At 43.7% G+C, this 14661-nt stretch overlaps 1 protein-coding gene across 1 annotated transcript in view; it reads right to left on the reverse strand.

Annotated features, from left to right (window-relative positions):
• The window catches only part of Dnah6 (dynein axonemal heavy chain 6), a 186264-nt gene that overhangs the window by 63393 nt on the left and 108210 nt on the right, over positions 1-14661 (reverse strand). The window contains exons 45-50 of the mRNA XM_005078273.4: positions 12361-12515; positions 7915-8146; positions 6291-6443; positions 4091-4231; positions 2039-2281; positions 121-288 (exon numbers count right to left, since the gene is read on the reverse strand). Coding sequence (XP_005078330.1) covers positions 121-288; positions 2039-2281; positions 4091-4231; positions 6291-6443; positions 7915-8146; positions 12361-12515 — 1092 coding nt within the window. The remainder of the gene's footprint in view (positions 1-120; positions 289-2038; positions 2282-4090; positions 4232-6290; positions 6444-7914; positions 8147-12360; positions 12516-14661) is intronic.

The following is a 14661-nucleotide window of genomic DNA, read 5'->3' on the forward strand; positions in this document are numbered from 1 at the left end:
AAACGCTTTCTGCCAGATGTTTGGTCATAGTAGTGAGAAAAATGATACACTTATCTTATGCAATTGCTGAGGTGCCAGCTGAGGCCTTGCCCATGCGGCCATTCCCATAGCCCTGAATACCTGATCAGCACTTTCTTGATCCACCACTAGTTTTTCCATCAGGGCTTCAACGTCTTGTGATTTTTGCAGTAGCACAGGCTCTAAAGCTGAAAGTTCTAATTTCATTCTATCCACTAATATGTTTGTTTCCAATAGCTTGGTGAGACCATTCTTCACTCGATCCCGTGCCTAAGGGACAACAAAAACATTCACAGCAGTGTTATAAGCTGTAGATGGCTGTCATTCATTATTTATACGTTAAGTTTTATACCTACAGAATCATCACATCACTGTGTTAACACTTCAAGTTGTGAACCTATTGCAAGCAGGGAAACCTCTATAGGCAGTACCAATCTAGGAATGGGCCACATCATTGGCCACGTGTTTGGATCCAACCCTCTGGCTACAGCTGTAGCCAGAATCATTTGGCTTACTGAAAGAAGGGAGCAAAGTCTGTTATTTTTATTCTTCATGGTAGCATGTTGAAAGTTAGAGACAAGTTCAGACAGGAACCCCTGGAGGCCTTTATGTTGGGAGCTTGTTGAGAGCCTAGGGAGACAGAGCCCTGAGAACTGGGCTCTGATTGCTGCATCTGAATCTTACTTTTCAGGGGTGAAAACCCTTGTCTAGGATTGCAGAGGTGATACACAGTACAGGAGACTCCTCTGGAAGAAAGAGGAGGCACTGGTTTGAAGGTGCAGCAAAAAGATCATTTCAAATGGATAGAAGTCAAGGTGACTGTTGGGCTAGTTGTAAGTCATATGTTTTATAAGGTAGGACACCTGAAAAGTGTTTTAAATATATAAGTAGAGAAGGCTTCCATTTTCTGTGTCTAAAATGTTTGCATTTTGGATCATGTTAATGGCTCCATGGTGAGGAGGAAGACAGCCACTGTTTCTGGGCACCTCACATGTCAGGCCAGGTCATAATTTAAGAACTCCTGAAGCCGGGCGGTGGTGGTACACGCCTTTAATCCCAGCACCAGGGAGGCAGAGGCAGGCGGATCTCTGTGAGTTCGAGGCTAGGCTGGACTGACAGCCTCCAAAATAATACAGAGAAACCCTGTCTCGTAAAAACCAAAAAAAAAAAAAAAAAAAAAAAGAACTCCTGAAAACTGTGTTCTGTGTATTTGTTTTCTTTTTCTTTTGCAGTCTTATTTAATTTCACAGCAAACCAAGTAGGAGCTACAAGTATTTCTAAAGTTTGTTTTCTAAGTTAAGAAGTTAAGAAGAAATTCTGTGTTTCTTTTTGCTCTTATGAGATCTCATGTAGCCCAGGCTAACCTCAAGTTCACTATGTAGCTGCGGATGGCCATGAACTTCGATTCTCCTGCTCTGTTGCTCATGTGCTGGGATTATAGACATGTGTATTGCTCCAAGTTTAGGGTTATCTTTTATTCAAGTTTACAGATCTCCAGAACAGGCTTAAGACTGTGATATAAGAGGCAGAGTTCTGTTGGCATGGAGAATATGTGGCAGTAAAGTCCTTGGTCTTGGTGCTGACCATCAGTATGTGTTAGAGCATTCAAAACACATCTCAATTGCTTATCAAAAAGTTTTCTTCTACAGAGATGGAGAGATCTCTGCTTGACTTCTGTTCTTTTGTCTTGTCTTTATTCTATCTCACCAACAACGTACATACATGAAAGAAGGAAAACAAATATTCAGGAAGGGGGAGGAAAACATAAATATTCAGGAAGGGGAGGTCCTTGCACCATCACAAGAAGACCTTTTTTTTTTGCGTGTGTCATTATAGGTTGTGAAGAATATGGTTTGGTTTGAAGATGACTCTGAAGATAGAGGGGAATGTAGCTCAGTGGTAGAGTAATTGCTTAGCATTTGGATTAAGTCAGGCACATAGACCTTTTATTCAACCCCCTCCCCAAGCTTTGGCTTTAAGCCAAAAGACAAATTGTTTTTATGGACAAGAAAAAACATACTGAAACTAACTGCTTCCTTTTCTCAGTGAGCATGGTCAGGCAGAGGTTGATGAGCTCCAGGTAGGAGGTGGGTGTGGTGTAGTAGCGCCTGCGCAGCTCATTATAGTAGCGATCTGCCATTTGGGAGACGCTCAGATGCACGTTCACACACATGAGGGAAAGCTTTTCTCTCAGGTCCTCATTTCCAGTGTCAACAGCTGAGAAAAACGTCCTTGATACAGACAGAAGCGCTTCTCTGGGCCACTGTAAATAAAGAGGGCATCAAAAAAAATCTGTTGCTCATTTTCACAACACGCCACTCAACAATTAAGAACAAGTATTTGTCTGGGACTGGTCCTTGTCTAGTCCTTCCTTTCACCCAGTCTACTCCTACTCCTGCCTTTGGGGCTTCATGAACATCACTACACCAGGGACTCAGGTGTGCATTTGAGGACCAGTTGGCCCCCAGAAACAGTGTCAAGCACATAGAAGTTGCTGCTAAGCATTGGCTGGTTAGATGAAGGAATGACTGGTTATCTTTGGAATTCCATGCATGGAATGATACAGATTACAAGGACCTCTGGTCTTTGCTGTAACACACAGTTTGTGGGGTCAGGTCTGTCAGTGTGGTCACAGTCCAACATAGATCCCCAACTCAATCCCATCTCTCTCATTTAAAGCTCCCCTGACCCTTAGTCAAATTGGACCCTGATTTACTCTGCTGCTGCTGGGTGGCTGAGTACTGCTGGAGAGAATCCCTATCCTCTGTCACATTCCCTGAGGGCTGCTTATTTTTTGAGCCAGGGTCTCTGACTCTGTGGCCCAGGCGGCCCTTGAATGAAAAGCAATCCTTCTGTTTTTAGCCGCCCTAGTGCTGGGTTACAAGCACTGTACTTGGCTTGCTTCACTTTCCATTCGTGACAAGTAGCCCCCAGTGACGCCCAGAAGTGCTTCTGCCTTTGCTAATGCATCAGTTTTGTAGTCTTGTGCTTTGTATACCATTTCCAAGACTTACAGTTTCCCTTTGTGTTACTTCCAGTTGATTATTTTGCTTCCCACAGGAATAAAAAGGCCAGAAGCAAGCAAAACTTCAGTGAGCTCTTACCGCCCCCCCCCCACATTCCCATTGGCACCTGTGCCCCTCACCCTCCCCTCTTAGCACCTAGAGCACAGATTCTTCCATGACAACTACACCCAATGCTTCACCGATATTCAATGACATTAGTTCCATGAGTTTAGTGTTATATCTGTGTATTTCTCTTCCTGGGTCATTTTGGTCAACCCAGATAGAGTTTGAAATTGCCATTCAAAAGAGATGGATCAGGAGGTAAAGGCGGTTGCTACCAAGCCTGCCAATCTGGGTTTGACCTCTGGACCCACATGACAGAAGGAGAGAACTGACTCCAGCAAGATGGCGTCTGACCTCCATGTGAGTGTTGTAGCATACACCTGTCCCCTAAATAAATAATGTAATAAATTTAAAGACAGGATTTTTCTGGCTTCTTTGTACCCTTCTAGCCCTTACTCCTGTCTTTCTGTTTCCTCTGGGAAAACTTCCTGGGATTGTTGCTTATACCCACTGTCTCTGATCCCTTTTGTTGAGACTTATTTATTTTTATGTGCACTGGTATTTGGCCTGCATGTATGTCTGAGCACCACACGTGTGCCCTTGGAGGCCAGAAGAGGTAGTTAGATCTTCTGCAACTGGTATTACAGACATATTTTAGCAACCGTGTGGGTGCTGGGAATCAGACCTGGGTCCTCTGGAAGAACAGCTAGTGCTCTTAACCGCTGAGCCATCTCTCCCACTCAGCCTCTTCTCTTTTGCAGACTCTCCCAGACCACGCACTCAAACAGCTCTTGCCAGGATCACAATGACTCCAGTGTCAGGGGCCTCTCCTTCCTTTACAAACTGCGTTTTCTCTTGGTTGTGGCCATCACCTCCACCCTATGTCTGAGTAACTTCCCAGAGACCTTTAAACTAACACATGTATCACGAGCTGTGCTCAGACAGTGTGGTAGCCCCGAACAAGCAAATCTGTCTTCTTGAAGAGGTGTCCTGGTGTCACCAACCTGGACAAACCAGTCAATGGTGCAGCAGTTCACCAGGGAGGGAAACATCCGGCATCGGGACCTGAAGGCCTCGCCAACGGGACTCATGCAGAGGACGATGTGCAGCTTCTGTCGCACTTTGCTGATGAAATATTGAAACACCTGGCAGCGAAGGTCAGTTTGCAATTTAAAATAAGGAGGAAGCAGCAAGGAAAATAAGGGAGGATACTATCATCGAAGACAATTAGCATGTATAAACAAATTGTCAGCATCAACACTCAGAGTGGTCACAAAATCTAGACCTGCCCGGAGGATGCCTGTGAGGGGTTATCTTGGTCACATTACTTGATGTGGGAAGAATCATCTTAATTCTGGGTGGGGCCATTTCCTAGGCAGGGGATTCTGGACTTTATAACGTAGAGAAAGGAGCTGTGCTCTAACGTGCACACATTTATTTCTCTGCTTTCCGGTTGTGGATGTGATGTGTCCAATCGCTTCAAGTTCTTGGGACCATGACTTCCTTGCTATGATGGGCTGTACCCATGATAGATTGTACCCCTGAACTGTGGGCTGGAATAAACCATGCCGACGTTAAGTTACTTTTGTTAGGCATGTTTATCACAGCAACAAGAAAGTAACCAAGACATGCATGCAGTCTGGAAATATTAAAAATGACAGCCTGAGGTAGACCTGGTGGTGGTTCAGTCCTGTAATCCCAGCTACTCGGGACGCTGAGGTAAGAGGATTACAAGTTCACAGCCAGCCTGAACTACAGAGTAAGTTCAAGGTCACAATGGGAAATTGATCTAACTATAAAAATGGAGTACTAGAGTTCAGTGACTTATCTACTGTGTGTTAAACCCCAGGTCAATGCCTCGTATCCCAAGGAAAGAAAAAAGGTGGTTTGCAGTCTCCATTGCAGCTCGAGCACTGTATCTGACTTGAATGAAAGTGGGGAGAGGGATTCATAGGCTTTGCTGTAGGACAGAGAGTAGTCAGGAGTAAGGGCAGGGTCCTGGCGTTTAGTTTTGCAGCTGTAGACCGGAAAGAAGTGGTGTGGCCCTAGAGAGATTAATTTTGGAAATCCTCCTAATTTCAGGTGCTTTGTGCCATGGAAGGGGGCACTCTGCTTTTTGGCTGGCAGCTGATAACAGGGGCCCAGTGACTGGCTATCAGCTACCCGGTTTAACAGGTGTGGCATACTAGAGGCTTAGGCCTCTATAGCTGTGAACTCCACAATGTGTGTGATGGTTAGTTTCAATTATCTACTTGACACAACCTAGAATAACCTGGAAAAGAGCCTCAGTGAGGGACTGTCCACATCAGGCTGGGATGTGGGCATGTTCACGGACCTAGGAAGACTCAGCCCATTGTGGGAGATGCCATGTTATGGACTGGGCACTGAATTGTAGGGGAGAGGCGAGCAGACACATGCAGGCAGCAGGGTTGTTTTTGTTTTCTGTCTGCTCTTGTCCCTGCCTTGACTTTCCTGCTATCAGGGACTTCAATCTGGAATCATAAGCCAAATAAATCCCCTTCTCTCCCATACTGCTTCTGTCAGGTTGTTTCCATAACAGGAATGGAATGAGGACAGTGCACATTGTATACTCATTCCCAGGAGTCAGGCTGCTTCTCTTTCTTTGGCCTCCTGAGGGTCCTCACCTTCCTAATGAATCCCCTCTGATGTAAGGTAGCTGCCATAGACTTGCTGATTATGCTTATCATCTCTGATCCAGCCAGTTCTCACAGGGACATGGTAACTATCCAGGCATAATAGCCTCAAAGTGGAAGGAGGTGCAGAGAGGAGGGAGGGATGGGCACATGAAATCACAGTGCTGGAGACATGGAGGTGGGTAGCAGCTATGCGGTTCCAGAGAGAGACGACACATTTCTGTTTTCATTGTGCAGGGCCTTGCTGCTGGGCACGGGTATGAAAAGCATTAGGCTTGAGCCTGCAGCCTCCCTCGGGCTAGACACTGCAGGTGTATCTAACAAGCACAGACTCAAAGAAGAATAAGGGGGGCTGACTGTAATCTCTGTGGGGCAATAGGATTTCTGATCTGTGTTTCCATGGACACACAGAAAATAAAATACTTAGAACTACAGGAAAATCACATAAAAATCTACCCATGGACTCCCTATAGGTGAACGGTGGGCTGCTAGCAAAAGGCTAAGGTACTCTCTGCTTAGAAAGTCATAGAATTATTCTGAAATGTGGTACCTCATCTCTGTTCCCTTCAGAAATTCCAGCTTCCTTTGCTTTTGGGCGAGTGGCTGCTAAAACCTGCTCCAGCTCATCCTTTTCAAATAAATTAGGCACTTCACCTGAATTTAGAATATTATTTATGTCTTCCAGGAACTCTTCCACGACGATCTGTAGAGAAAGCAGAGTGGCCATTGTAAGTCCATTGTGCTACAGTTATTATAAGAAGTTATTGAATATTCATTCCAAAACTTACAGGTACTAGTTCCACCTTTAAAAGATACTTAAATTGTAGATATCATTCTAAAGCCTAACACAGTGATTTTATTGGGTTTCCATCTTTCTCTCTTGTTTGGTCTCTTGAAGAACATTTGCAACTGTTCTGGCTTCACTGCTCTTGCTGTCATAAAACACCCTGGACCAAAAGTGATATTGGGAAGAATGGGTTTATTCGAAGTACAATGCCAGGGTGCAGTCAAGGCAGGAATTCAAAGCAGCTAGTAAGGTAACATCTGTAGCCAAAAGCAGAGAGAGATAAATGTATTTTTGTTGCTTGTTTGCTCATGCTCAGTGGGCTTCTTCAGGGAATAGTGCCATTCACAGTGGGCTGGATCCTCTCACATCAAGTAATCATCAAGGTAGAGCCCTCACAGACAGTCTCACAGGCCACTCTGCTCTAGAGATTTACTCAACTGAAACTCCTCAGGTTACTCTAGAGTGTGTCAATTTGACAGTTAAAACTAACTAGCACAATACCTTACCCATCAAAGTCATATGTACAAGCAAATATTCTGCTCCATTCAGTTGTGATTTTGTTGTAAATAGTAAACCATATCTCTATAGAGCAGTCATCTTAAACACAGATAGGGGAGTGCAACGCACCATGGAGACAACGTGCCTTGCATTTCCATGTGCATAAACTGTTGACAATTTAGTTTATATTACAAATTCATCTTTAGGTCTAGAGCTTTTCTCCTCAGCTGGGAGCAAATTATTTTCACGAATCACATAACCAGGCGTGAGATTAGCATGTAAAGTGAATTAATATCAACTATTTCTCATCTAGTAATGACTTTAGTAATGTTTAATATTTACTTTTGTTAATTTGGGTTTGTAAGTACTTCCTTTTGGAGAATTTAATGGTAATGCCTTTGCTTTTTAAGCAATGGAAAAGTTGGCCACATTGACTTCTCTTAGGGAGTACTACCACAAAACGGTGTCTTATGAACACCATGTGGCTTTGTACCATGACTCACCATAGCTGTGGCTACCTGCATAAGACCTGCATGCTCTCAAGCCGGTTCCAACATGGATGGGGAAGGGTGTGCAAAGCCTCACCCCTTGCTAAGAACCTACTGATCTGTAATGGCTGATGAGTTTGGGTGAGTCATTTTTTTCCATGTGGACAGTCCCAAGTAGGTTGCCCATGATTCAGTAGATGGCTGTATATCCATACACATGTGAGTGGAACTAAATGGACTCAGTGGGTTATAAAGACAAGGAAAAAAAAGGGAGGACATCAGGCTGGGAAGGGCAACGATTCTCTACACTTTACCCATTCTCAAAACACAGTGGACCCCATGTATTCACAGTAGGCTCACAGTGGGTTGTAACCCTACTTGCTCACTGTTTGAATATGTACCTGGGTGTCTGTGAAAAGGAAAACCATATTTTTTTCTTCCACACCAGCCATCTTGTACAGCTTCCTCAGGTCTTCATGGAAACTGTCATAATTATACCCTCGGCTAAGTTCGATCTGCAAACACTTGTAACCACATATGTGGGCGGCGAGTCTGGTGAGGGACTGCTTCCCTGTGCCTCCTACCCCAACCAGCAGGGCATTGCCTCTTTCCTGGCGGATCATCCGCGCAATCCTGAAGGAAGCAAAGCAGAGGAAGATTGAATTCAGGACCACAGACATGGCTTCTGCTGAGAGGGCCTCCTATGACGGTGGGATGGCTGTGGCCAGCACAGCAGGGTATTCGAGAGAGAAGCAGGCTATCTCAGGCAAATCATGGTGGGGGTGAACGCTGTTGTTAGCTCCTTTCTCCATCTCTCCCATGCTTCACCATAGACTGGTGGTTCTCTGCCTTTGATGTGCGAATTTAAAACAAAGGAACATTTCTTTTCTCTTTGTTTAAGTGTAAAGGGTTATTCTCAGGAACCTTGCCTGGTCTTGGATATGGTTCATATGTCAGCAAAGCCCAAGTCTCCACCTAGATGGGTAAGCATGCACAAAAATCAGGGGATCTAGAGAAAGTCACGGTGGTTCTGAAGAGGGTAGGGGAGTCAATGGGGCCAGTCACCGTACAGATCAACATCATTTTACAAAGTTGTGGTGGTTTGAGTAAGAACTGTTTCCATGGACTTGTATATTCAAATGCTGGTTCCCAGTCGGTGGGACTGTTTGGGAAAAATTAGGAGGTGTGGCCTTGTTGGAGGAGGTGTGTCACTGGGCTCAGGATTTGAGGTTTCAAAGTTCCATGCTATTTGCAGTTAGCCCCACCCCCTGTGTCTGTAGATCAGATACAACCTCTCAGTCACTGTGCCAGGGTCATGCCTGCCTACTCCCATTTTCCCTGCCACAATGGTCAAGGATTCTAACCCTCACCAAGACACTTGCTGATTCACTTCAGTGAAGATTTAAAACAGTGCAGTGGTTGTGCTATTAGACTGGACACCCAAGGAGGAGAACACAGAGCATGGGTTCAGGAGAAAAATTGAGAGAAATGGATAAATGAGACCACCAAGCTGAGAAGGAGGTTAGCAGAAGCTGAGTATCTCACAAAGGATATCATGGGAAATGGAGCAAGTGAGGTAGAAGACATGTTCAAAGAATGCTCAGAGAGAGAGAGAGAGAGAGAGAGAGAGAGAGAGAGAGAGAGAGAGAGAGAGAGAGAGAGGGAGGGAGGGAGGGAGGGAGAGGGAGGAGGAGAGAGAGAGACAGAGACAGAGAGAGGGGGAGAGAGAGAGAGAGGGAGGGAGGGAGAGAGAGAGGGGGAGGGAAGGAAGGAGGGAGGGGTGAAGGAGGGGAGAGAGAGAGAGAGAAAGGGAGGGAGAGAGAGAGGGGGTAGGGAGGGAGAGAGAGGGAGAGGGAGAGAAAGAGAGAGAGAGAGAGAAAGGGAGGGAGAGAGAGGGGGGGTAGGGAGGGAGAGGGAGAGAGAGAGAGAGAGAGAGAGAGAGAGAGAGAGAGAGAGAGAGAGAGAGAGAGAGAGAGAGAGAGCACTACGGAAAGCATGAGGAAGAACATGGAAGCCAAGGAGGACAAACGATGGGGAGAAAGTAGAATTTTAGAGGCCCCATGACAGCAGCTACAGAAGGAGAAACAAGAAAGACTGGAGTTGTCTGTGGACTAAAGAGATAGCTCAATGAGTTTAAGGGCCCTTGCTGCCAAGCCTGAAGACCTGAGTTCAGTCCCCAGGGCCCACATGATAGGAGACAATGATGACTCTTGTAAGTTGTCCTCTGCCCCCTCCCTACACATCACACACAAATAAATATTTAAGGGTTGGAATCATACTCTGTACTATCACTTCTGTCTTTGAGATCTATATTTTTGACACAATTTAAAAAATAGAAATGAATCCACATGGGCTGGCCACACACAGTCCTCAAGGTGTCATTTCATGAGGCAATGGTGAGAGACTGAGAGAGAGGGAAAATGTCACACTATGGCTCAAACCATAAGCCTATCCTAAGTAAGTCTGAAGATAGAGAGAAGAAAATTCAAAATTCCAACAAGGCAGGAAGGATGTATATAAGTGAGCAATACCCATGGAGTACAACTCTGAATATTGATCACATGACCACTCCAGGGAGTGATGGTATCAACAAATTCTTGAAAACAAAATAGAAAAGTAACAATAATTTCTTTCAAAAACTATCATCAGTGTTTTAAATGGAGTTTATCTATGGGAATGAAAAGTGTTCAGATACAGCCTGTGAGTATGCTGACTAAAGCACAGATGGGAACCAAGCAGTATCTTAATAACCCAGTGATAAATGGTCATGTTATAATGCAAGCTGTGACAAACATGACTTTTTGAATTTGAGTTGAAGAGCAGAAATGGAGGACACATGGAAGAATTTATTTGATATTAATTTAATTGTCAGTCTGAACAAGGGCCACCACTAAAATGTGGTTGACAGAAGTGTAAACCCTCAGAGTGTTAAATTTTTGCTGTAGCTGGGATTGAAGGGAAATCCTGCTCACACTAATAATTTCAAGCTGATTGTTGCAAAAAACTATTTCACCAGATATAGGTACCACTTTTAAAGTACAATATTAGAAATTTATGAAGTTAAGCGTATTAAAGGATAAATTCCCTCTTAATAGGTAACATGAGAGTTCAGGATAACTTGTTAGATGAGAGGGATTTGAGACAAGTCTTGATATGATAGCCCAGGCTAGCCTCAAACTTGTAGCAATCTTGTTCCACCCTCTCAAGTGCTGTAATTACAAGCATTGTAGGATAGTCGTGCCTGGTGAGGATAAAGATGAGGGAAGCATGGGAATGATTTTAAAACACTAACAGAGCTTTTATGAAACAAGGGGCCTGTTCCAGTTTGGGAGACAGGAAGTGGAGTTAGGGGCAAAGGTTTGAATATGATCCCCAAGCTTGTCATTCATTAGAAAGAAGAATTGGGAAAGGGTATCTATTTTTTTCCATGACATAGCCCAAAAGTTGGCTGCAATATTGTTCCTGGCCCAATTTGTTCTTGGATCCCATCAAGAGCTAGAGTTCTGTTCTCTTCTCATGAGCCTGCCGTGTGGCTGATTTGACTGAAAGAATAGGTCTAGAAGAGTAGGTATAACTCCCAAAGCTTAGCAGTAGGGCCATTTGGCATTTCTTCTGCTCTTGCTGTTGGGGCCAGGGCCATCATTTAGGGAAGCCCAGACATCCCAATGCTGCCACAGAGGGGGCATGTAGAGAGAGCATCTGGGGGCAGACACTCCAGGCACTCCAGCTACTGTCTGATGAAACTACAAGAGGTACCCCAAGAGAGTGGCCTGTAGCCATAACAGACAATGGTGAACTAGAGCCAATGGGGGTTAGCATGTCTAAGAAGTCAAGTGGAACATTCTCTGAGCATTATTTTCAGAGAGACTGGGATGCTGAGCCAAGAGGGACCTGTGATGTGATGCCATGTATGACATGACTTTACACCTCATTGTTCCTACTGTATAGGATGGGCCTGACACCAGAAGTCACAGAAGGCAAATGCTGACTCACTTGGAAAGGTCAGTTTAACACTTAGAATTGTCTAAAAGGACACGAACTACTCTACAAATGTATGTATGCCAAGGACAGAAGATACTCAGCATCTATGCCCACATGTGAGCAATGTCCCTCTGCAAGAGAGCTGTAAGTGAATAGGAGTCACACTTCTAAGCAATGGATCTATCATCAGGGTTCAGTACTATAATTTTGAGCTTCCTCTGTAGACACATATGTAATTAGCCTAATATATTTTTTAAACCACTTTATAGACTGTTTGTAACTAGACATGAATAAAAACAAACAAATAAAATTAATTAATATTTTGTAATAATAGGGGCTAGAGAAATAGCTTAGTGGTTAAGAGCACTTGTTCTTGCTGAGGACTCAGTTTTGGTTTCCAGCACTTTCATGGTGTTTATAACCATCTTTAAATCCAGTTCCAGGGAATCCAACACTCTCTTTTCCCCACCAAAGGTTTCAGACACTCACATGGCACACAGTACACATATATACCTGTAGACAACACAGCCATACACATAAATAAATCTAACACCTCCATATTTAGCAATAATAACCTGCAAGATTCCATAGAAAATCCATGTGGCATTTATTTAAGGCATATTAAGATGTGTTTTGGGGCTAGAGAGATGACTCTGTGATTAAGAGTATGTACTGCTCTTCCAGAGGACCTGAGATGCCACACACACAAATAAAATGTTTGAAAAACATTATAAAATACCTTTTAGTTCGCATTGAGTATTTCCACAAGACATTAACTCATGTTCTAGTGCATCTGAAGTTGTATTTTGTAATGAAAAACAAATAAGATCAATGTTTATTTAACTAGGGGCCTGGTAGCACTGTACCTTGACACGTGCTCTATGGCATCTTGGAAGAACACCAGCTTCACTTCCTTGGGGTTTGTGAGGTTATAGTCGTCAAGATAGTCCTGTAGAACATTCCCAATTTTCTCCATGTCAGGCAGATCATCGTAGATGCGGTCAGCCTTATCTGCTCCAAACTGTAAGGCGTTTTATGGGAATATATCAAACTGGACCAATTACCTCACATAGACACATGACACACACAATCTGGAAAATTCATTTCACTTCATCTTTTCAAGTTGTAGGTTGTAATGTCAAAGATTTTGTAAAAAAAAATTCATGCAGAAAGGAGTTTGTTTGGAATAATGTAGTGAAATATCCAACCTGCCCGGACGTGATCACAGGTACGTCACAGGAGTGGATGTGATGGAGGGTAGGACTAGGTCTGAGGTCTGGGACCCCAGTGTTCGCTCTTGCTTCTGGCTGGGTCACAGAGAACAGCCTGCGTGGATCCTTGGAGAGGGAATTTTTGGTGGCCACTTACTTCTTGTGTAAGTAACTTCTCCTTGAATAAGGTTTACTTAACCTGTACTGAGTCTAGCGAATCTTGATTCCATCGCAATAAAATAATGTTAATTTTTTTTTGCATTGCAATCCAGTGCTCTGGTTCATACTTTACTCTTAGGCTGTTGACATCAAAAAGGCAACTGAAAGCATGTATGTCAGATTGCTATCCCTATGAATAATAATTCCTGGACTATATGTAGTTTTGTTGTTGTTTGTTTTTTGACAACAGCAGTCATCTAGAGCTAAACATTGTTGAGAATAAAAATTAGGTGTAAATGAAAAGGAATTGGGTTCCTGAGTTGGACCAGTTGAGGATGCCTAGATATGCTGTAGCAATTGCTGGGAGACACCTACTAAAATATATCTGGGCAAAGCTAAGAGAGTTCTACTCTCACTGAGGGGTTCACACAAGGTAGGCAAATGCTCTACCATTTAATCATGTCTCCAACTCAAATCTGGTTCATCTATTTTACTTTCTCCATCTTCCCTTCCTCCCTTCCTCCCTGCCTACCTGCCTCCCTCCTTGCCTCCCTCCCTCCCTCCATCCCTCCGTGTGTGTGTGTGTGTGTGTGTGTGTGTGTGTGTGTGTGTGTGTGTGTGTCCAGGTGAGCGCGTGTCTGCATGAATAGCTGTGGATATTATGTGGGTCATAGAACTACTTTGGGTGATATCTGTCTTTGGAAACCTTCCATTTTGTGTCTTATTGGTATGGAGCTTTGCAAAGTAGGCTAGGCTAGTTGGCCTGCAGTTTCCAGGAATTCTCATCTCTGCCTCCCATCTTGCTATTGCTAGGATTATAGGCATATACTACTGCCCCTAGAGTTTTACATGGAGTTCTGGGAATCTGAACTCATGTCTTCATGCAAGCACCTTGCTGACTCAGGCATCTCCCCAGGCCTGTCTTTATCCTTTCAATTGATAAAGCTATCACTAAAAACACATGCAAATGTGATTTGTGAAAAAAAAAAGCCCTTGAGCTTTATTGACTTTTACTTGCTTTGTTGTGGTTAGTCTTTCTTTCCTTTTAAAATTTCGTTGGTAATTTCAAACATGCATACAATATACTTAGATTATATCCATCATCCCCTCAATTCCTCTAATATGTCCCTCTATATCCCCCTCCTAATTCATGTTGTCTTTTTTTTAAAGAATTAATTGATTGGTTGAGTTTTGTAACCACCAAATCCAATCAGTATTACCTGTATGTACATGGGTGTAGGTGTGCCCATTGGAGCATGGGCAAGCAAACTACCAGGGCCACATCGCTGAAGAAAATGGACTCTCCCTCCCACAGCAGCTACCAACTGCTAATAGCTCCTTATCTAGGAGTGTGGGCGCCCGTTGGGGGAATACTGACTGCTTTAACCTTGTACAGACTTGCACAAGCATCTACGACTGTTGAACCTTAGCTTTTAATGATAACTTTAAATAGGTATATTTCACGCAAATAAATTATCTCCCCCCCTTGCCAGGTGGTAATACTCATCTTATAGAAGGACCAGGTTGCTTATTATCAAATTATTAGCTTTGTTTATTATTATTTGTTTATTATTATTATTATTAGCTTAGTTTATTATCAAATTATTAGCTTTGATTGTGTGTGAGGCTGAGACTTCAGTCAACAAAAATGGGTGTGGCCCTTGGCCTGGAGACATCAAGAATGTATTCCCCAAGTGAGAGCCAGTTTTGTGGAAGCAGATGGTAGTTTGCTGTGTAGGAGGGGTGGAGTGGGGTAGAGATGGAAGATTTGTTCTAGCAATGTTCAGAGGGTAAAAT

The sequence above is a fragment of the Mesocricetus auratus genome, unplaced genomic scaffold, assembly GCF_017639785.1.
Source record: "Mesocricetus auratus isolate SY011 unplaced genomic scaffold, BCM_Maur_2.0 Super-Scaffold_100676, whole genome shotgun sequence".
Taxonomy (NCBI): Eukaryota; Metazoa; Chordata; class Mammalia; order Rodentia; family Cricetidae; genus Mesocricetus; species Mesocricetus auratus.